Source organism: Piliocolobus tephrosceles, chromosome 2 (assembly GCF_002776525.5).
Source record: "Piliocolobus tephrosceles isolate RC106 chromosome 2, ASM277652v3, whole genome shotgun sequence".
In the NCBI taxonomy this organism is placed as follows: Eukaryota; Metazoa; Chordata; class Mammalia; order Primates; family Cercopithecidae; genus Piliocolobus; species Piliocolobus tephrosceles.
The window spans coordinates 184,506,470-184,530,959 of record NC_045435.1 but is presented as its reverse complement, the minus strand read 5'-3'; the positions used below and the strand labels follow the sequence as shown (position 1 = coordinate 184,530,959).

The window sequence follows — 24,490 nt, the reverse complement described above, 5'->3', positions numbered from 1 at the left end:
TTTCCTTGATCTGGCAGAGGAGAACCAGAAGCAAACGTATCCCCATACCACCTGTGACCAGAGAGGTAGAACACAGCAGGTTCCAGCATAATCAGATACAAGGGTACACTGGTCCGGATTGCTCTAGAGGCACAACAAAACTTTTCTTTAGAATCAAGGTGACACAGCAGCTTCCTAAAGACACCACATATCCAAAATCAGGAGTGGGAACGAAGTTGAAGAATCAGTTAATCAGTGTCTGGCTTCCTGAACCATCCTAATGAAATAAAATGGCAAAATTCAGATACATTGACACTACCGCTGACGGCCTAAAATAGCATCAACTTCCGACTGAGTGAGCCAATTGCTAGCTATTGCACTGAACTCTTTTGCCTGATAACATGTCAACAGGGTGACTTTGTTTTCAAAATCAGTCCCCTTTTCCTTGCTCTCTCTTATTTGCACCTGGGCAATGAGACTGGGCCTGGTTTTTCTACAGATCACTGGACTAGAAGATGCCATAGGGACGAATCATTAAAAGTTAAAACTATTTACATGTGTGAAAGAAAGCAGTACTGGATTGAAGCAAATTGTGGGGAGAAGGGAGTTTCTGGACATAAATATTGCTACAATCATAATAACCAGATTTGAAGTCCAAGAAGGAATGGAAGAATAAAGATGCATATTTCAAGTGTTATTAACAAAAAAAGAAACATTATGGTCAGAACTCGTCTTATGTTATCTGGACTAAGCAGCCCAGTTGGGCACTACGACCCATGTAGGAGGGCAAAGACACTGTCCCAGCAGACATCTGGTACAGTGCAAACAAAGAGATGGTGTACCTGTATTTCTAATTGCTCCCTGATCAGTGGTGAGACCCTTCAGTCACAGAAAATCAAATCATACTAAAAACATCGGAAAGTAGAGGGAAAAATAGAATAGGATTTACCAGAAAGGCCATGGAATGAGCACAGATCCTGCGAGTCTAATCTTTTTCCAGGCCTTGGCTAGCTCACCTTCTGAAATCTATAGCCTCAGGCATGGTATATGCAGGGGTTAAGAGCCAGGTTCTGGGTTCAGATTGCAACTCTAATGACTAGATTCTGGGAAAATTATTTAACTTCTCTTGGCTTCAGCTTTCTCATTGTAAAAGAACAGTATCTACTGCCTAGAGTTATATTCTAGATATAAGTAATGCATGTAGAACTCATGTTAAATAGTAAGTGCTCAATATGTACTATTTTAAGCAGAACCATTAGTGAGAATGGTTTAGGATCAAATCAGACTAGAGAACTTCTATTGCAAGCAAAATTCTTGGTGGAGTGGCACAAAGAAATTTATAAAATCATCTATCTCCTCTTCTCATTTTTCTTTTTGGGGAAGAGAGGAAGAGTAAGATAAGAAAGATGTGCTCTCCCATCTTAGTGATATTACAGTAAAAGAGAAAATATATAAATACACATGAATAAAGATCATAAGAGTTATGAATCAAAGACAATAGTAACAAAAATTAGAAATAAATTTTGACTTAGGAATTAGAGATTTTTGCTAGGGTATGCTATAGTGCCTCTTTATTTGTATAAAGTCTTTTTTTTTTTTTTTTTTTTTTAATGCTACATTCACAAGATAAGTACATCATGCATCTAAATTCTAGAATCCAATAGGACAAAGTGTTTTTCTTTAATCATTCACATCAATAAACACAAGTAAGTTATTTTCAGGGAAGCAGCAATTCAGTCCTGTCCAGGTTTCTGTTTGTTTGCTGTCTCCCTGCTCTTGATCGTCTGACAAAATGACACTGGGACCAGACATTCAAACGAGGGTCCAGTCTCTGATGGGCCTCTGTTCAATACAGATCACAGGTACATTTCTGAATGGTTTGAGAAACAATTACTGAGGGGCCCCAAACTCTCTTGATTAGAATGCTTTCACCAAGGCAGAACCAGACAATTTTAGCAGACTATAGACAAAGCAAAAATAACTAGGTTTCCAACTACCTGCAATTCTCAGCCTTGCAGAAATGTATTCTTTATCTGTTGAAAAACACTCTATGTTGATTATGCTGACACTGACAGTAAAGCTGTGTGGTGGTTGGTTTCCTTTACATTTTCTTCTTCACATCTCAGACGAGAAAGTGGGTTATGATTCATCCTGTTCAATTTGAGTCAAAATTCATTTTGTCTCTTTTCAATTAGTTCGTCTGCATTCCACATTAAAAAGCAAGAGTAGTTTGCTCAGCAAACAAGAACATTGTGGTATATCTTGGTGTGTTGCTTTCTCACACACAATGACTAAAAAACACTTTTTGTATTCTCTAGTGATATTCCAATTACAACAGAACATCATAAGAAAACACAAAGTGTTAATTCAAATAGAGATAAACACTGACGTTAACAATTCAGAGGCATGATTATTACACACTAATCATAAATGGCACAAATCAAGCCAGATGCTGCATTAGGTAGAGATACTAACATCTCTTAAATTTTTGGTCTTCTGCTATGGTTTAGAAAACTTTTTCATACTGACTTATTTAATTTGATTCCCACAATATGCACATAAAATAGATAGGGAAAATGATCTTTTTAATAAGTGAAATAACTGAAATTCAGGAAGACTCTGAGTTTCTATAAAAGAGTTAATCTAAACACGAAAACTGAAACAATTTGGTTTAAACTTCTAACTTGTCCATGGATGTGTTAGTTTTTCTGGCAAAATAACAGTCATCTTAAAACTGCTAAAAGAAGAGTTCTCAAGAATGTATAACAAAATACTCTAAGCAGAGCACAAATGTCACATGTCACTAATGTCACACAGAAAAGATGATACTTTACACTTGGATTTCCTGACTCCAAATCTAGTGCTCACTTTACTAAGCCATCTGACAAATGACGAATTATTTATTTTTATCACTGCTGTATCATCTACATTAAAGACTATTGCTCCGTTGATGGTTACCCATATTAATATCACTTACATACGCCAATTACCATTAGTAAACACCATTACTGAGCCGGTATGCCAATTACCATGACTGAACACCATTACTGAAAATCCTGAAACAGAGTGACGCTACTAGTGTACCCAACACTAGTGCGTGGTATTCTTCATCCTATTCAACATCCTATTCCACTTTTATGACCTGGCATTGAAAGCTATTTTCAATGCAGTGACGCTCTCATAAACCTCAGGAAATGGGTAACAGTAACAAGCAGAGCATAAAGTGATCTAGGAAATATAATTCTTGGATTTGTTTACAATTCTTCTCCAGAACTCTGAGGCAAGCAGCACTGAAATTTTATGCAGGGCAGCTGCTTTTCTTACTCACCTATATTTTAACAGTGTAGAGAGGACAATAGCATTTGAGGCAAAGGAATTAAGAAGCCTAAAGGATCACGATAGTTCATGTGTTCTGATCTCCTGATATGAGAGATGAGACCTGTGGAAAAGAGACTGGCCTAAGATGTCACAGTGAGTCAGTGGGACAGTATCAGGCCAGCAAAGCCTCTCAGTGCTGGATGCCTGGAACAATATCTAACACAATACGATCTTTGACAAGAACATGATGACTCCGCATGACAAAAAAAAAAGAAAAAAGTATGCTTTATACACTTAATGGGTAAGCTTGAGGACACCATTTCACCATGGTATCCTATCAATTTTTCTTCTTGTTGAATGATATCCTCATTTATCAATATTTCAAACATTAGCTGGTGCATGAATTCACTTTGTTTTTTGTTTTGTTTTGTTTTGTTGAGACAGACTGTTGCTCTGTCACTCAGGCTGGAGTGCAGTGGTGCAATCACGGCTCACTGCACTGTTGACCTGTGCTTAAGTGATCCTGCTACCTCAACTCATGAGTAACTGGAACCACAGATGTGCACCACTACACCTAGCAGTATTTTTTCGTTTTTTAAATAGAGATGGGGGTCTCATTATGTTGTCTGGGTTGGTCTCGAACTTTTGGACTCAAGCAATTCTCCAGTGTCGGCCTCCCAAAGTGTTGGGACTACAGATGTGATCTGTAATTCCAGCCGTACTTTTAAAATTTAAATATAGTGTTCAGTTTAATATCTTTTACAGGAAAGAAGCAACTTAGTACTTCAACCCACATAATCAAACTATAGATGTTATTGATATGAAGGAAGACAAAGTCAGATAAAGTTAATTGGTTTACATACAAATATTAGGCAAATAATATGATGCATAGTTTATATATATGGTAAAAAATTATGAAGATGCTCTCTAACGACTGAAGAATGGGAAGCTCTCAAGTGAGATGATTTCTAAATGCCTCTCTAACTTTGCCATGACCCTAAGGCTGACTAGGAAAGAAAGAGTGAGTCAGTGGAGGTTAAAAACTCATTTCCATTACTCCTGCCTACTGTATCTCCTTAGGCCCTTTCAGAAAGTCACTACTATACACTGTTTCTGTTTGCTCTTATTGAATTTTAACAAATGATGCTCACTGCCAGATAGGAGTCGAGCCAAGTTCAAGGCTCATACAAGTTCAAAGTTTGATGGTCAAACCTTAGAACCAAGTGAGGACTGAGATCAGAGCTGTACAGTACTATAGAAAATCTGGAAGAATTAAATACAACATGACTAACATCAGAGTCAGATTGAGGAAGAGAATTGGGATAAGGTCATTAACTTGGACCTGCTTCTGTGATTTCCTTTTTTTTTTTTGTTTATTGCCTTGGATATTTTTTGCTTTTCTTTTTAAGTATTTTACCGTTTTTGGTGGGAACTCTAACCACAGATGGTGCATTGCTACTCATCTTCACACACCAGGAAGATGTATGCCTGTACCTCTTCACATGAACTATTTCAGCATTTTTTATGGCACAAGTCAGTTAGTACAGTGGCAAAATCCTCTGAACCTGCATGGGAAAGAATACATTTGCCACTGTCAGTTGTGAAATTTGTTCTCTATCAAAGCCCTTGGCCCTAGAGGATTTGACAAATGCTTTCTCTCCTTGGCCATTATATCATTTCCATTATCTCCCATTGTATACACTGTAATAATTGATGTGTAGTAGGCAATCAATAAATATTTGTAGATGAATGAATCCGGTCAATTAAAAATACAACAGGGCCAGGTGCGGTGGCTCACGCCTGTAATCCCAGCACTTTGAGAGGCCAAGGCTGGCAGATCACGAGGTTAGGAGTTCAAGACCAGCCTGACCAATATGGTAAAATCCCATCTCTACTAAAAATACAAAATTCAGCTGGGCATGGTGGCGCGTGCCTGTAGTCCCAACTACTTGGGAGGCTGAGGCAGGAGCGCTGCTTGAACCCAGGAGGTGGAGGTTGCAGAGAGCCAAGATCATACCACTGCATTCCAGCCTGGGCGACAGAGCAAGTCTACATCTCAAAAAACAAAAAAACAAAAAACAAACAGAAACAAACAAACAAAAAAAAACACCAGATGCCTACCAAGTACAACTCCACAGATGTTCAAACCATGGCTTTGCTGACAGTCAATTAATTATGCCTTCTGACAATCCTAATGTCACTTCAAAGTCTGTAAGGAGATGCTTATCTGTGTGTTTTAGAGAAAGTTGTGGGGAAAGTGCAGTTTGGGGGAATGATGGTGGTTTGAAAGGGGAAAGGAGTTGAGTTCACAGTTAAGCGTGCTTGTGTGTTAATACCAGAAGATGCATAATTAGCACTTGTAGGTTCAGGTACCAGTACCAAACTGAGACTTTCTTTGCACCACACACAATGTGTGCCCCACTAGTGCTTTCTCTCCCAGAATTTCAAGTTTGCTTCCACAGTTAATAAGCAAAGGACATTCAATCATGAAGTAGAAAACTCTCTTATATTTTTCTCTTCTTTCTTCTGATAGTGATCCTAATGCAGGTGAATGACTGGATGTCTGCTGTTTGTATCAAGATGGTATGAAACACCAATACTGGGTGGTGGTTCACAGTCTTTAAGAGGCCTACTTTAAATGGACAGTCTTTCAGGACAGGTTGCTATGGACAACTCAAGTAAACAGAAGAAAAGTATGTTTCTTTCAATGTGATGACCTGTAGATCCAATCCAATTAGATTAGAACAGAAGAAAATTGTGGTGGTATGAAATGGTCCTGGGAACCAGGATGAAACCTACAGTTGGGGAAAATGTGATCCAGTACTTAAAAAATAAAATCTTAACCAGGTACTCTCTTCATGGACCAGTTGAACCTTTAAATTGCACAGAAGATACATGGAAAAGAGATCAAGTCCAAATGTACTAATCCAATTTAAATTTAAGTTAAATAAATGTAGCAGCCATGTCTTACTCTAGTTTATATATTCTCCAGTGCCCTTAAGTGATTTAAAAAAAGGAATGAGAAAATCTGAGTTATATTCTGTGGCTCTGTCACTAACAAATCTGTGACCCTAAAAATCTCACTCATTTTCATCATCTCTAAAAATGAAGAGGTTTTCCTAGATAGTGTCTTAAGATTCCCTCCAGCTCTAACATTTTATGATTTTATAAGGTGCTAAATAAATACATTTTAAATTAATGAAGTATTTCCTCCCGGTAGCTTACTATACACCATGTCCTGTCACAGAAATGTGAATGTCTGCTCACAGTTTTCATTTATTAGTTCATACATTCATTAACACCTATTAAACATCTCTCACGTGCCAGGCATTATTCTAGGAATGCTAGAAACACAACAGTGAACTAAACATAAATTGTTGCTCTCATGCAGACTTACCTTTAGTGCAGAAAATAGACGGGAAATATTACAAGTAAATTGGATAAAGACACTGAGATAAAAGATATTGGGAATCTCTTTTGTTCTTTTATATAAGAAAACTTTGGTTCTTTTGTATTTGAAAAATACATACACATAATTCCTAAAAAGTTATTTTATTTTATTCTTTTTAAGGGCAGTGTGTTCTTACGTTTGAATAAGGTGGATCTAAGGTCTGAGATCACAAAAGTAGCAGGCCTGACCTACATCTGCACCTTTGTAAATAGCCCTGCTATTCCTCTTCATGCCATCAGAGACTGTCTATTACTCAGAAAGAAAATTCTGACCCTAGAATTCAAAACACACCTAGTTGCATGGCTTTGGATGAGTCATTTGGGATTCAGTTTTCTAGAAAAATGAAGGATTTTCCTAGATAGTTTCTAAGATCACATTCTTCTTTACTCTAAGTCTGGGATTCCAAATCAATGCTTAAAAACACACTAGCCAGGCCGGGTGCAGTGGCTCATACCTGCAACCCTAGCACTTTTGGGAGGCCAAGGCAGGAGGATCACCTGAGGTCGGGAATTTGAGATCAGCCTGACCAACATGGAGAAACCCCATTTCTACTAAAGATACAAAAATAATTAGCCTGGCGTGGTGGTGCATGCCTGTAATCCCAGCTACTTGAGAGGCTGAGGCAGGAAAATTGCTTGAACCTGGGAGGCAGAGTGTGCGGTGCACTGAGATCGCGCCATTGCACTCCAGCCTGGGCAATAAGAGCAAAACTCCAACTCAAAAAACCAACCAACAAACATAAAACACTAGCCAAATTAATACAAAATTAACGTATGCTAAGATAGAACACATAAAATGCTCAGGATTATTATTTATTTAGTGCTGTACACATATACTACTCTGAACAAACATTACCAGAAGTCACTACCACAAAAGAAAATATATCTAATGTGCCTCATTAACTAGAAAACATTTTATTCCCACAACTCAAAGATACCCTAAACAAAAAGTTGGAGAGAAACAAAACCAAGAAACCCATTCCCCCCGCCCCCAAATCAATACAACCTTCTCTCTAAGCCACTTATTGTCTAATTTTTCTTTGTGGTTTTGGGGGTTTTCATTAATTAGGTCACTTATCTGTGAAAACGAGACCCACTAAAGGCAGCTGCCCACCTGGAGTCATTTCCCAGTTTGTAATTGACAGGAGCACTGTGGAAACCATTTTCTTGTCACATAATAATACAAACAATGAAATACAAATTACTTTACACCTCTCAGCTGAGATCCTCTAAGCACTTCACAAAGTAATCACATCGTTCCTTATACAGATTAAAAAGCTAAAACATGAAGTATGTTAACTCATCTATCTTATGGTCCATGACGAGTTCAGCAACATGGTGTTAAAAGCACAATGGGGTGAAAAGCGAAAAGAATTTAAAGTCAGTAGCCTGCGCCCCAGTGCAATTCTGCTACTCACCTGCTTTATGACTTGTGAGGGTAGTGGAGAGCCCTGGGGAGTGGGGAGTCCCCTAATCACTGAAATCTTTCATTTCTTCATATCCCAAATGGAAACAAACACACTGGCTATTTTGTAGGACTGCTGTCTTGCTCAAGTGATACAACAAGTAGAAAAGTGCTTTAAACAGCATTATATAAGTGTTAGTTGAAATCATGTAATAACAATGATAATCTAGGGGTAGACCTAGAAGCTGGATGCAAGACGCTAACTTCCAAACAAGTTTAGATGCCTAAGTCACAAAATGTCAGAATTGGACAGCACTTGTGAAATCTAATCTAATCATCCATCAGCTGCTTGAGTACCTATCACCATTTTCATCAACAAGGGATTATTAGATTCTGACCTAGAAGTTTACGAAGGCTTTCTTCTGTCTCTTAAGAAAGTGATTTCATTATGCTGAATGGGAACTGGCTAGACTCCCCTCACTTGCCTTTGTTGCTAATTTTTGAATCACAGATATTAAGTCAAATTCCTTTTCCACATGATAGTCTTTCAAGAGCAATCAGGGCTCTAGGTTTTCCTTTCTCCATACCTTCAACTGCACCTCAAATCATGGTTTCTAATTTCCTAAGCATCTTAGTCAAGTCCTCTGGACAAGCTCACTTAACAACTGGTCCCACTAGTGCAGAAAGAAAATGGACCATCTCCCCATTGTTTTGTTTGTTCTGTTTCTATTCATGAACATTCACTGGCCCTCCATTTTCATCTTAATTGAGAAGACACCAAGGCACCAAATACAATGAGCTGGCATTACCAATAAAGTGATTGATCATAGCACTTTATTCATGTTCACGCCTTTCTTCTCTCAAGGCTTAGCATGGGCTAGGTCCCTGCTGCCTCACACCTTCTACTTTTGTCTAGCTGTCCTTTGAAAAATGAAAGCCTAGTTCCACTGGAACAAACTTCTAGCTTTCTGAAAAAGTTCTCAACAACTCCTACTAACAATACTCAGAGATGAACAAAAAGTTTCCTTACATAAATGCTAAGTTCTGAGAAGAGAATTTACCTAGCGCTGCTCTGAAGGATTCTTCAAATAGTTCACTCAATAATTTTAAGGCTCACATACTTCTGTTTTATTTTTAAAGAAGGAATAAGACGATATCATATAAACATGTCAAGATAATTACAGTTCTATGCTTAAAAATATACTGTCAGATATTTCCAGTCCATCCTTAGATGCATTACAACATCCATTTCCAGAGATACTGTCTTCCAATAGTGTTGTCTTCAGCCTTAAGGGCTGCTCAGCCAGAATATTGTTATTTGGAGAACATTATGCCATAGTCACAGACATATATGTATGAAAAGCTTCATATACAAAGATGCTTTCTCTTACAAAATGAATAAAAGCACAAAACTCAGAGGCTCCGGGTGTATTACTTAAGGCTGTGGGTGTATCACCCAGCACAGAAAAGTCTTGGACAATTTCAAACAGATGTCTCAAGGTTATCTGGAGACAAACTCAACTTTACTTTTCTTTAGCTGCCTAAAACTGTGTGAAAAAACAAACTGTAAAGCTGGCAACTAGCCCTGTAGATACCCCAATTTTCTGAGAATAATACCTTTCTCTTCTATTCATTTTAATACTCAATTAAAAAATTTTCCATTTTCTATTATAAACTCTGAATTTACTCTAAATTATAATAATTTATAGTTATTTCATCACCCCGTGTTCCTTTTTTTTTTTTTTTTGAGACGGAGTCTCGCTCTGTTGCCAGGCTGGAGTGCACTGGCACAATCTCGGCTCACTGTAACCTCTGCCTCCTGGGTTCAAGCGATTCTCCTGCCTCAGCTTCCTGAGTAACTGGGACTATAGGTGCGTGCCACCATGCCCAGCTAATTTTTGTATTTTTAGTAGAGACAGGGTTTCACCATGTTGCCCAGGATGGTCTTGATTCTTGACCTTGTGATCCGCCCACCTCAGTTTCCCAAAGTGCTGGGATTACAGGCATGAGCCACCGCGCCTGGCCACCCCTTGTTCTTTTTCAGCATCTATCACTAGAACTGAGAGGCTCCTTTAGTATCAACATATTTTTCTAGTTGTCTAGGAAAAAATGAGCTCTAAAATGTAAGCACTTGAACTAAGGCTTCCTGTAGATAAGCTGGGCTAAACACCCTCTGTCTGGTTTATTGAATTCGGTAAGAATTTTCTCCTACCTCCAACTTTCTACTATGTTTCCTCCCTTTCCTCTACCTGGTAGTGTTTAGAGGCGCACTCAACGACATCATTGTTAATGGAATGATGCCCATGGTAAGGAAATCTGTTATACACAAAACTAAAGTCCAAGTAGATGGTAAATGTCCACAGTATAGAGACTGTATCTTTCCTTTAGAGATATAGACTCATCCGACTTTTATCACGGTTCAACACCTGTGGCATTTACCTAATACTGTAATGCAACAGTCACAAGTTTTAATGGACATGGACAAAAGAAGGCACGGAAACACTAAAACTATCACTTTTCCAGAAGAAATCATTAAAAAGAAAAAGAAAAAAACCAGCTGAGACAGTTAAGGGTTTCTGCTTGTTATATTTTACAAAAACCTGACTCGAGAAAACAAGAACTGTGGCTATTAGTGATGTGCCTTCTCCCAAGGGCCAGAGAAGAACTACAGACTGCAAAACGGCTGATAGGGAGGTATTAGGTAGACTGTCTTCCTAATGTATGTACCTCAGCCATATCACAGCAGTTAATTCCGGATGTTAAAGATAGTTGAAACATATTAGTGACATTGAAGTCCAGATTACAAACATATGATCTTGGGCAGAAGCAGTCCCTCTATCTCTCACTTGAAGATCATAACTTCATAAGGAAAAGTTATGAAATGGGAGAGAAACAGCCAATTACTGACAATCAGCAGGAACAGCATATATATACCTTTCTGTAATGGTAACGTATCATAATAGACATGAGATCAGAAGAGTGAGGCCACATTCCAAAATTATTAGCTATGTGACCTTTAACAACTCATTGAGCCTCTCTGAATCTCTATTTCCCCATCCAAAAAATGAAATGAAGACATCATCGCCAGATCTGCCAGTCACGTTGTGGCTGCGACTTGGTTTTTTAAACATATGGAGCTCTAGGTAAGTATCAGCTTTCGTCATCACTGCCACAATTGTCCTCATCTCACCAGCAATAGGAGGTGTGTATGTCTGGTAAAAAATAAGAAAAACAAAATAAACAATAATGGGAAATTTTAAAGCCCTACTGTAGTCATTAAAACAGGGAAGTTGAGAAGGTGCAGAAATGTCAATCTCTCTATCCACCCAACGAGGAATTCTTAAGGTAATTCATTTGTGACAGGCTTCAGTACATTTTTAGAGAGGAGGGGAGTCCTTGTAGTTGTTGCGGTTATAGCAGCTCTAGCTGTTTGAACCTGAGGTGATTCTTCCTCCCCTCACAACATTTATCTCTATCTCTGTTTGTCTACATCTATCAATCATCTCTCTCTCTTTCTCTCTGTCTGTCTCTATTTCTGTCACTCTATCACTATTTCAAAATAAATTGTAGACATAATCACACCTCTCCCTATACTTCAACAAATAGCTCATAAAAGTAAGATTTTCCTACATAAGCACAATGCCATTAATATCATCATGAAATTAACATTGATGTATTATCTAACATATCATTCATATTCAAATTTCTCTAAGTTTGCTACCAATCCTTTGTAGTTTTTTTTTTTTTTCCATCCAGAATTCAGTCAAGACACATGCCTTGCATTTGAATGGCATGTCTCTTCAATTTCCTTTAATCTAGAATAGTGTTTTGTAACATTGACAGTGTTGCAGAATTCAAGACAGGTGTCTTGAAGCATGTCCCATCATCTGCATTTTTTACTTCCTAATGGTTGGATAGGGCTGAAATATTTTAGCAAGACTACTGCCTAGATGGTGCTGTGGACTTCCTACATTCAGTTGGCACATGCCAGTCTGTCCCATTATTGAGGATGTTAAATTTCATTCCTTGGTTTGAGATGGCTTCCAGGAGACCTCTCCATTATAAAAGTTCCTTTTCTCCTTTATACTTAAGTCATCTGTGAGGTGATCTTCCGGTACCTCTCCCAATACTTTGAAGCATACGATAATTATAATTCAACATAAACAAAACTGTTAAGAGTGATGAGGGGCTCCGTAAAGAAACAATGACTATAATAACATATTCATGAATCATTCCACTTATGAAAAAAAAAAAAAAAAAAAAAGAGTGTCTTGGAAGCAAAGCAACATGACCACAAAGGAACCTACTCTGTTGACATCGTTTATTTACATTTTGTTCGCTCTCACTCCCAAGTGCAGCTTGCAGTCTAGCAGGAGATCTACAACATGAAAGCACTTAATTACCTTCAGTAAATCAGCTACGGTTTCAATAAAAATTCCAGCACTAAATAGGCAAAGCAGTAAAGAAAGAGTAGGTGATGGGGTTTTGGCAGGGCTGAAAGGATAGTCCTGCAAAAAAGAGAAGTTATTTAAGGGAAGTGCTTGGCAATGCTATTTTCAGTCCAGAATAGGCCAAAGGTAAAACTCTGACAGAAAGCAAGAGAGGATTTTATCTATGGCTCTCAGGTCAGGCCCTGCTGATGCAGACACACTGCTACGTATTCCTTCTGCTCATCTTCAGGCAGACTTATGGACCCTCACGTAGCAGCTCAGTCAAACCCAACACAGTGCTGATATCTGCACTGAAATCCTTGACATCTGTGACTCTCTTGTCCTTTCTAGGAATGCACGAGCCCCATGAGGGCAGAGCCTCTGCATTTCGGTGGTCCCTAACACCCAGCACAGCAGCAGGCACAGAGAAGGTGCTTGAGAAATGTTTAAAGCACGGAACAATAAAGGACAGTTCTTTTCACCAGTCCTTTGCCTCTTGATTTCATCTTGCCGGTAAGAGGTGCATCCTGGCTCTGGAGCCCGTGTTTTTAACCACTATCCATAGAGCAGTTCCCATGGCATGTAATCTCAATGTGCAAGGGCTCATTATAGACAATAAGGCTCTCAGCCTTTAGCCAGGCATTGAAAGCTTTCCCTAGATTGGTCCTAACTTACTACTTGAAACTTATTTCCCAATATTTGCTACTTCTCTCCATGGTTTTGTTCCCTGTTATGTCAAAACTCCGCTCATGAGAAATGACTTCACTTCTCTACTATCTTCCTCCTTCCAAATCTCAATTAGCACAATTTTAAAGACTACTCAAAGGCTAACTATTCCCGAAACACTTTTCCATTCCTCTCTCTTGATGTTCTCTTTCCTTTTGCTGAATTCTCAAAGAGCACTTGGTGAACCTTGATTAAGTCACTTGTCACTTTCTGTCTTGTGCTTATAACACAACATCATAACCCTGCACACATATCCTATTAGACTACAAGAATCTCAAAGGTAAGATCCCCATCTACCCCCACCACCACCTAGCAGAGCAGCCTGAATATTATCATAGGCACTTTTTTTTCTACATAACGTAAATTTTCTTTAAATAATCCTGGCCTCAACTTATATTTTGTTAATTCTGTGTACTTAGAAGAGAATGCTCATCTCTTATTTCCCATCTGTCCAAAGCTAATCTCCACCACAAACACTCTTCTAAATATGTAGCCTGGGTAGCTTTCCCTGTCTTTTACAGTGTGGTGTTTAAATGTACAGATCTGGATTCTAATTCAGCTCTGCAATGTATTAGCTGTTGACATTAGGCAAATTAATATTTCTGTGCCTTAATTTCAAAATCTGAAAATGGTAATAGTATCTACTTCACAGGGTTATGTTTTCCTATAAGAGTGAAATGAGTTAATTCCTATAACATAAATAAAATATAGTGCTGCCATGTCATAAGCACTTAATAAAGGATAGTCATTTTTCCAAATTCTCAAATGCTTATTAATCCCCATTTGGCAGTGATTATTTACCAATTGGTGACATATGTTCTATTGTTGCTAGGAACTTAAATTTAAATTGAGCATAATGGATTTTTAATGAGCATATCTTATTGTCTTAAATAAACTACAAGCCCCAAGAGCATGGGAGAATCTTGAGTACTGAGCATATTCTACATGCCAAGAACTTGGCTAAGTGCTTTGTATAAATATTTCATTCATTTCTCAAAACAACAGTATAAGCTAGTTATTATTCTCATATGAAGGTTTACAGGGAATAATATTTGTTCAAGTTTTCTAAGCTATTAAGTAGTAGAGCCTGGACAGTTCTTGAAGGGAAAGGTAATAATTTATATGTTTCCCAGAGTGTTCAATATATATTCATTCACGCAATTACCATCTAAGTTCAGTTTTTTTGTGTGTCTATATATTTTGTTGCTATGATATTTGAAGCATATATACTTAGTAAGTCAGTTTTTCCTTTTTAATAGGGCCTAAATATAGAGACCTTATTTTTCACTTTTAAAAAATGTATCTTAGACCCCATTATAAACCCTCCTCACATGGCAATGACAAGAGCATTAATAAACTTTTAGTGTATTTTGATGTAACTAGAAACCTTCATGGATTTTCTATGTTTTGTTTTACTGTTCTCCATGCATTGTCGTTAATCTCCATCAATTTATATTTAGCTTTATTGTTATACTTTAGATTAAGAATGTTTGTACACTGAACTTATTACTGCTGAAAGAAATGCTAGAGAACATTTGCCCCAACCGTTGATATACTCAGGTGGGAAAGGGGGCTCAGGCAGACGGGTGACATGCCAGTATTGCTTGGCCAGTGAGGGACAGAGAAGAGACCACAACCCGCTGTTTTATTCCCACTCTTTGTGCTCTTTTAGCTAAGCTAAACTGTCACCCAAGTACAAATAAAAGCCAGGGTTTTCATATCCTGATACCTCCTACTTCATCTACTGTGTGTTTCTGGACTGGTGTGGTCAGTTTACCTGTCATTACATATTCCCATATAGGAGCAAAAAAGACATGAAAATAGGAAATATTTGAAGAAGCAAAAATCCTGTGCGATTTCCCCGTCTTTGTGCCTTTACTAATACTGTTCCCCAAATGTCCTTTCTCTATTTGTCCTTAAAGCAGTGCCACTCAAAAAGTGGTCCATGGATGGGTGTCTAAGAAATGCTTATCACACTGGATGAGATAAATACAGGAACAAAGAATGAATATTTAGAAACTAGTACAACAATTTAAAAGAGTAATTCATTAACAGTTAACTCTAATAATGATATAATTCCACCTTCCGTTTTATTTTGCGTCTTTTATTTCCCTAGTAATTAATTTTAACTGACTCTACAAAAATACTGGTCTCCAACAGATTGGGAGGAAAATGGTCTCCTACCACAGAAAATGTGAAAGGCACTGGTTTAAAGGGCTCAGATTCAAGTGCTACCAATTCTTTACCGAAGTATTTCTGATGCTCCTAATAAATAGAACTTTTAAAACTTATGGCCGGGTTCGGTGGCTCATGCCTGTAATCCCAGCACTTTGGGAGGCTGAGGCGGGTGAATCACCTGAGGTCAGGAGTTCAAAACTAGGCCTGACCAACATGGTGAAACCTCATCTCTACTAAAAATACAAAAACTAGCCAGTTGTGGTGGTGGGCACCTGTAATCCCAGCTACTTGGGAGGCTGAGGTAGGAGAATCGCTTAAAACCAGGAGGTGGAGGTTGCAGTGAGCCAAGATCATGCCAGTGTACTGGGAGACAGAGCAAGGGTGACAGATCAGCCTGGGTGACAGAGCAAGACTCTGTCTCAAAAATAAAATAAATAACATAACATAACATAACATAACATAACATAACATAACATAACATAACATAAAAATAAAATAAAACTTGCAACAATTGACCTAAGCCTTCTCATGTCTTTTATCACTTTCCACCTAGACTAGTAATTATTTGTATGCTTGTCCTTCCTCTTTCTGAACAATTTTAACCTCACTGAGGACAGGTTATATGTCCACAGAACCTCACAATTGGCATACAATTCATAAATTTGCATTATATTCATGGACTGGAAGGATTAACCATTCACAGTTATTCCCAAGTTTGAAAAGGGGAAAATTAAAACTACAAAGAAAACATCATTTCTTAAACTGAGATACAAAAAAAGATTAAGAGTACAATCTGGAAATTGGATATTAGACAATATCCAATCCACTTTTTTTTTTACTTGATTCTTTAGTGAGAAATGGGAATATACATGGAAATCCTATTTCTGCCTAATGGGAAGCTAATAAGTTGTCAAAAAATAAGGCATAGTCTTTTTTTTATTTTTTAATTTTTTTTTTTTTTAAAAACAGGGTCTCACTGTGTTGTCCAGGCTGGAGTGCAGTGGCGCAATCACAGCTCACTGCAGCCTCGAACTCTCAGGCTCAGGTGCTTCTCCAGCGTCAGCCTTCTGAGTAACTGGGGCTACAGGCACACGCCACCACATTCAGCTAATTTTTGTATTTTTAGTGGGGACAGAGTTTCCCCATGTTGCCTAGGCTGGTAAAAAATAAGTCTCAACAATAAAATTTGTATCTAAAGAAACTCTAAGGACCACTGAAAGTTTAATATAAGCTAAGCAGACATCACATTTATGGCAGTCTTGCAAATGCAAATCCTACAATTACGTAGTTGTGTTGGGATGTGTATCAACTCCCATGCATCTGGACTCAAATACTTTCCCAGTGGAGCTGATAATAGTTCCAGTTACTAAGTAAGGAAATCAGAGCAAGATAGTTACTTCAGAAGTCCGCTCTAGGCCCCACTCACCAAAGTATTCGTCAGCAGGTGGATTTTCCATGTCATACAGCATCTTTTTGGTCAGGTGCTCAAGCTCATCCTCTGGACGGAAAGAAGGGGGAACTGACGAAGGCCCCAGTTGCCCTGTATGTCCACCCTGAAAGGCAGAAAGCACAGAGTCCTTTAATTGCCACCTAGACCATCAACCAAGGCAGTCAGCCTAAACAAGTAGTGATTGCACTGGAGAGGAAAAAGCACTGGACGTGGCTGTCGGGAGACCTGGGTTTTAGAATTAGTTTTATCACTTATTCAGTGGCTAACTTTGGACACATCTCTTTACTCACTTGCCTTATCTAGATGAGTCATCTATCAGGCTTTAGAAATCCATGTTTACGATAGGAAGAATCGAGTTTGTTCAACAATCGCTAAGTGACCACTGTGTGCTGTTATACATTTATGAGAAAAACAAATTGGGTCTTTCTTTCTTATGAACGTTACGGTCAAGTGAGAGATACAGGCACATTAATAATTAAAGAAAAACAGCTGCAGAAAGAGCACAACAAGGGCATGAGTGGGGACCTCTCGCATAGCCCGCCAAGGACTTCCTGAAGAGAGGCAGCAGAGCAGGCTAGGCCTTATTCAGCTAAAAGGGAGAAAACATACAGCTAGAAGTTTCTCACACTCAGGTGAAAAAAGTCAAGCAGCATAAAGAGCTTCTGGAAGTGGTGTACTTCTGGACTACATATAAACTTTGAGATAGGAAATGAGATAAATCTTATCAAGTACAGGAGTCCAGAAAGCGAACATTTTGGTTCTAGTTCTTTTGTTCCAGTTAAGGAAGTTGAGTAATTTCATTTTTCCAGCACTGCAAACAGCCAGATTTCAAATAGTGATGAAAAATCAGTAGCATTGACACTGGGTTGGTGTTGAAATAGGTGGGTGAGAGCTAAGCTATGAAGATGCAAAGACATACAGAGCGAAATGATGGACTTTGGGGCCTGGGCGCAGCCAGGTTGGGCAGGGGGTGAGGGATAAAAGACTCCATATAAAATGTATAGTCTTTTATCCCTCATCCCCTATACCCAAATGGGACATACAGAGCCACTGGGGCCTCTGTCCATTCCACCCATGTGGGTACAGTGTACACTGCTTGGGTGATGGGTGCACTAAAATTTCAGAATTCACCACTATAGAACTCATCCATGTAACCAAAACTCACATATACCCCCAAAAATACTGAAATAAAAAATAATAATTAAAAAATAAATAGGTGGGTGAACCAGAATTATAGCAATGTAAGTGAATCAAATATCAATTGAGGGAGTACTTGAGATCATCAATGAAGAATAAAAAGTGTGTAAGAAAGGAATAAAGGCCATATGCTAGATTTAAAGTAGCTTTGTGCTATGTGATTAAAAGGGAATTTATTACATTTTCCATTGCCTATAAATTTGGCCATTTCTAGTACCTCACCCCAACATTCTTAATAAAAGTGTTATAAAAACAGAAATGCTATTATTAAAATTTAGAACTGATGATGATGTCCGCCATGGGGAATGGGCAGACATGTGGGTTGGGAATGCTTTTGCCTTGATATTTATGCATTCTTAAAATAGTTGGCCAAAAGGTTCTCTTTTCAGAATGTTTACAAGAGTAAGTTCAACAAAACTGAAAGCTACACATTCATTCTCCTATTATCTTCACGATACCAAATGGGCTCTTGGATGTGAAAATCCTGTAAAATACAAATCCCTGAACACATGTTATCATTCCCAACACTTACTTCAACAACTCCGAGACAGGTATTAATCATTTGTGTGACGTCTAAAGCATTAAATGTCTTCTAAACATAGTCGAGAAGGTTGATTGGTACTTATTTGGCCTTTTCTCTAAAATAATTTTCATTTTTTTGGTTTCCCAAAATGTACAGATATTTGAAGTACAGACAGGCAGAAGGCCGAAAAGGCCAAAAATATTTTATGTTGGTCACTAACCTCAGCCTGATATTTCATTGCATTGTTGAACAATTTGGATTAGAGATGAGACGGTGATGAGTAAACTATGGCATATGCTCAGGTTACAGACAAAAAAATTGAGTTGCTTGCCTGGATCTGAAGAACCATTATTCTAATCTCCTCTTTGTGAGACAGGGAAACTGAGACCCCCCCCCAAAAAAATTAGGGAGGGCTAGTTTTGGTAAAGTCAGGACAAGAGCTCATCCTTGACTGACTTATTTATTAACAAACATTAAAGATTAAACTTAGGACCTCCTCTGAACTGTAAACATTACCTGTCATATGAGTTTGGTATGAGGGTTAGAGGAGCTATTGAATTATTCAGTTATTCTTTTGTTTATTGTTTTGTCCATTCATTCTTACAAGGTTTATTTTGTGTACCTTCTGTGAGAACCCAGGAGGGACATCAAGATGTATTACACACAACCTTTGTTTTTGAGAGTTTTGCAGTCTAGTGGGGGTAAGAAACATCCACAAATGATTAATTATAAAAAAGCACGGGTTGGGCGCAGTGGCTCACATCTGCAATCCCAGCACTTTGGGAAGCCAAGGCTGCCAGATCACTTAAGGCCAGAAGTTTGAGGCCAGCCTGGCCAAAACTGTGAAACCCCGTATCTACTAAAAATACAAAAATTAGCCAGGTGTGATAACGCATGCCTGTAATCCCAGCTACTCAGGAGGCTGGGGCAAGAAAATCACTTGAAACCGGGAGGTGAAGTTTGAGCCAAGATCGTGCCACTGCACTCCAGCGATGGTGACAGAGGGAGATTCTATTTATATATATATATATATATATAGCATAGTATATTGATAGGTGTCTGCATAAACATGAACATTGGATGAATGGTTGCCAGTATTGTTAAAATTGCATATATGTGGCTTGCTTCCAGGACAATTGCACAGAAGTACTCATACAAGTGGATAAAATTAAATGATGAAGGCTGGTCACAGGAGCCATATTTGAGAGGAGTAACAAGGACTAACAAGGTAAACTAACCAGCAAAAGAATCACCTAAATAGACAATGATAGATATATGCATTGTAAATCTATGTAACAAGCCTGTAAAGATGAACAACACGTTTCACAAACAACAAATCCAGTTCCAGAATAGGATAGAGTAACTACAGTTTATTTACAGATCTATATAAAGACCAGGTACCAAAATGTTAAAGGAGATTCTTTCTGGCAGGTGGAATCTTAGGAGACTTTCACTTTCTACATTTGTTTCTTTATTGTACAGCATGTAGTTCTACTTTTGTAATCCATGAATATAAATTTTTTAAAACATGATGACTTCAAGTGATAAAGATATGCTGGACATGACCCACTATCCTGGAGCTTCCAACCCAGGCCAAGGGAAGGCCCCTGAGAGGAGCACAGTTTCAAAGTTGAGACGTAGTTTGGTGTGAGTGGGAAAAACCGCAAGTGGTTCAATATTTCGGTCTGGACAGGTGGAAAAGTAGGAAGGGTCAGTTAATTCCTGCTTCCATGCCATGCTGACATGTTTAGGGCTCCAGGCCTTGGGTAAGAACATGAACACGTCTCAAAATCTAATGTGTTACACGGTCTTTTGACAAAAACAAACAAACAAACAAAGGTATCTGTAATGTACACAAAATTTACTTACAATTTCAAGAAGTTCACAGACCACAGGGAATATATCTGCATGTTCTCAATTAGAAACATCCAGGCATTAGAAACCGCGATAAGTGTTTTTAGAAGAGTGTTCTAATCATATTTAGAAAGTTCTCTCTGGAGTAGAGGGTGAATGGGAGGGCAGCGAGACTGAAATGAGATGGTGAGTTTATCTAATATACTGGTGGCCAGAGATAAAAGAATAGATTATATGGCAGTATCATTATGGCTAGAGACAGAGATTTGACTATGATCTTCATTTGGCATCCTTAGGTGAGCTTGTCAACCTTTCACAACTTCAGGTTCTCTTCTATCAATGGACTTGCCAGTGGTACCTCACAGTCTCTGTGAGAATTAAAGTGAGATAACCCACATTTCACGATAAATAGAGTTTAACTACTTTCAGACAATTGTAACAAAGAGGATCTCTTTGAATCTCTCAAACTGCCTCTGAGGGATTATTACAGTTCAGGTAGCAGAATTGAAAATGAGGTTGGGACAGTGACCTACACCTTTTCTCCAGGCTTGCAATATAGGGAGACCTTGAGCCCAAAATATGGTGTCACCTGTCTCCAAGCGTCATGCATTTTTCTCCCCAACCAAACAATGCTTCCCATAGATGGAGTGCTACAGAAGTATAAAATATTACCTCTAATAATAGTGGTGTGACTTGTTTTAATTAAGCCAAACGACTATTAGAGAAAACTTGATAATTCCTGTCTTCAGTCTTAGGGTGGACCCTCAGAGAACAGACACAATTTATCATTGTCTCAGCCTAATATCAGTTTCCCTTTCAATATAAACAAGGCAGCAAGAAGGCCGATTCTGTCCTTTATCAATCTAAGGCAGAAATTTAGATTCTACCCTTAGCACTTACATTTCAAGTATAAATCTAATTTCAAAGTACTTACCTTGTCAATATTTCACAGATTTTGAGAAAAATGTATCATTCTTTTTGTTCTCTGAATACTCTATTTGCTTGCTATGCTGTTTCTGAAATAACACTTGGAAAGGCTATTTTCTGTTAGATTCCACTCTTTTATCTAATGCTAATTATGGATTCCTGTTTTTCCTTATGATGAAAGATTCTGAGAGATCATTTCTTCCAGTATTTCTGAAGTTTATTTGGCTAGAGAACAGCCGCCACCTCCACTCCACAGCTGTCACTAACCCAGTGCAGAATACTTAACACCTGTGGAATACATACTAGGGAAAACACAGGGTTCCTCAGTTAAGATGTGTCTCTCACACCAAAGAAGACTGCTTAGGACTTTCAGTGTTCAAGCCTAGAAGTCGTCATCTAGCACTATTCTCACTGTCCTAATCAGAGATCTACTCCAATACCTCTCTCTCAGTAGTGTTTAGGGCTCAATACCGCCTAAGAAAAATGAACAACTGTGTCCAACTTATTTGTGAATAAGCGACTTCTAGCATGTTGTATGGGTAATAAAACACGATGGAATATTTGTGGTGGGAGGTGCTGAAAGGGAACGATTTGTGTTATTTTGTTTCTCGTTTCTTCAAAAGTAGAAGTGTGAGTTGTATCAGCAACATACTCACTGTAGCATATTAATTCCTCATATTTGCAAGACCGTTTTCAAGGTGCCTGCTTTCACTGATATGAAATCTCAAATGCCTACACAACAGACCTGTGTGACATGTAATCCTATTTCTGGATGAGAAAATAGAGACTTGAGAAGATAAGCGAGCAACCTTATTGGGGTACGCCTGCTTAAAAACGGCAGAACATTGAAACTGGGGTGTGCTGAGTTGGACATGCTTCTACACTGCAATGCCTCTCAGGGTTTTGATATCATTGTCTCAAGACTTTCCAGCTCTCTTACTGTGCAGCAGTTTGGATTTTAATCTGAGTCTATTATCTAAGCAAAGATTTATTTTATCAGAGTGGAGGTTTACTGCTGAATAGCAAAACAAAGACATTGTGAAACAAACCTTTCTTTAAAAAAAAGGCATTCTTGTAAGTGTCACTCTTAATCACTAATATGTTTGTTTCTGAAATATCCGAATCTCTTACTAAAGGCAAATTAATGATGTATGATCCACAGGTGAGTTAGTGAGTGACAGACTTTAGAGGACTCCATCAAAACTGTCTTTACATAAATTTCCTAAGGGATTACCAAGTGCCAAGAAATGTAAGTATAAAGACAAATTATTCAGAGATGCTGTCTCTAACAACTCACAGTTTGGGAAGAAAGAGACATGCAAATAGGCAATTACAATAAAGTCTAAGCTCTAAAACACAGGTATGAATTCAGTGCTCTGAGATGGAAGAAGGCTGCCAAAAAAAAAGACCTATTAGTTTGATCTTGAAGAATAAATTGCGTATCACCCAATGGGGGAAAAGAAAAAAGAAGAAGAAGAAAGAAGAAGAAGGAGAGGGAGAGGGATAGGGAGGAGGAGGAGGAGGAGGAGGAGGAGGAGGAGGAGGAGGAGGAGGAGGAGAAGAAGAAGAAGAAGAAGAAGAAGAAGAAGAAGAAGAAGAAGAAGAAGAAGAAGAAGAAGAAAAGAAAGAAGGAAAAAAGTTAAAGGCATTCCAGGAGGAACATGTATATCTAAAAAACTGTTAAGAGGAAAGGCCGGGCACGGTGGCTCACGCCTGTAATCTCAGCACTTTGGGAGGCTGAGGGAGGCAGATCACGAGGTCAGGAGATAGAGACCATCCTAGCTAATATCGTGAAACTCCGTCTGTACTAAAAATACAAACAATTGGCCAGGCATGGTGGTGGGTGCCTGTAGTCCCAGCTACTCAGGAGGCTGAAGCAGGAGAATTGCTTGAACCCAGGAGGTGGAGGTTGCAGTGAGCCAAGATCATGTCATTGCACTCCAGCCCAGGTGACAGTGTGAGACTCTGTCTCAAAAAAAAAAACAAAAACAAAAACACACACACACACACAAAACAAAACAAAAAAACAAAAGAAAAAGGAAAAACAGAACTGGGATAAGAAAAGAGAAGTAGGATATGGTCAATGCCAAAACTGTTTTAAGTAATGGGAAGTCATTAGGAGATTTAAAAATGGGAGCTGATTTTATTAAAGTCATGCTTCTAAAGTAAGTGTACTGGCAAACATCTTCTAATACCAAGGCCACTGACACTTTCAAAAAAAAAAAAAAAAAAATGCAGCCAGCTATCGTGGCATTCTGAGCAATTGAGTGGCTAATGTGCTTTAAAAGGACTGATGTTTACTAAGCATGGCAGAGCCTGCTAACTGCTCACCAAAATCCATTTCCTCCTCTTGCTGGGCACATTGCTAGACTACATTTCCCATGCTCCTTGCAGTTAGATGTGGCCTTGTGAGACACAGGAAGGATGGAGACTGGGCCCTGAACTACCACATGGAGATAAGTCACTCACTGTGCAGGTTGACCTGCCTTACTGCAATACAATATGCTCAAAGGTTAATGGTTGAAAGTCATGGTCATGGGAAAGTGAATGCCTTATATTCTTTTCATGTTTCTGTATTTTTCTTTCTTAAAATAAAGATTTTTTTTTTTTTTTTTTTTCCAGCTGAAATGATCTAAAACTGGTTCTTCTTTGCCATTCTTCTTTTCTTGCTAGGGGTCCAGGTGATTGTCATTCAAGAACATACTTAATATGAAGCCAAATTTACAGCCAAATCTGGGTCTAAATCCCTGGTAAACATTGTGAGTGGGACTATGCAATAATGAAGACTTGCTTCTCAAACAAAATATACACATGAATAGGATCCTTGATGAACAAGGAAACTCCACTAGATTAAGAATAACATATATAACAATATCTGTCTTATTTGTATAACACTTCATGGTATTTGATTATATATTCGTACATAGAAACCCATAAGTACAGAAGACCTGACTATTCAGAGTATCTTTCATCTTAGTTCTGCCTTTAAGTTGTCCTGTGATTTTGTTCAAATCATTTCCATTTTCTGAGCCTCAGTTTCTTTATGTGTAACA

General features: G+C 38.4%; 1 protein-coding gene across 3 annotated transcripts in view; it reads right to left on the bottom strand.

Moving 5' to 3' along the window:
- The window catches only part of LPP (LIM domain containing preferred translocation partner in lipoma), a 751,777-nt gene that overhangs the window by 179,566 nt on the left and 547,721 nt on the right, over positions 1 to 24,490 (bottom strand). For all 3 annotated transcript variants that reach the window (XM_026455659.2, XM_026455658.2, XM_026455660.1), the window contains one exon: positions 16,913 to 17,039. In XM_026455659.2, coding sequence (XP_026311444.1) covers positions 16,913 to 17,039 — 127 coding nt within the window. The remainder of the gene's footprint in view (positions 1 to 16,912; positions 17,040 to 24,490) is intronic.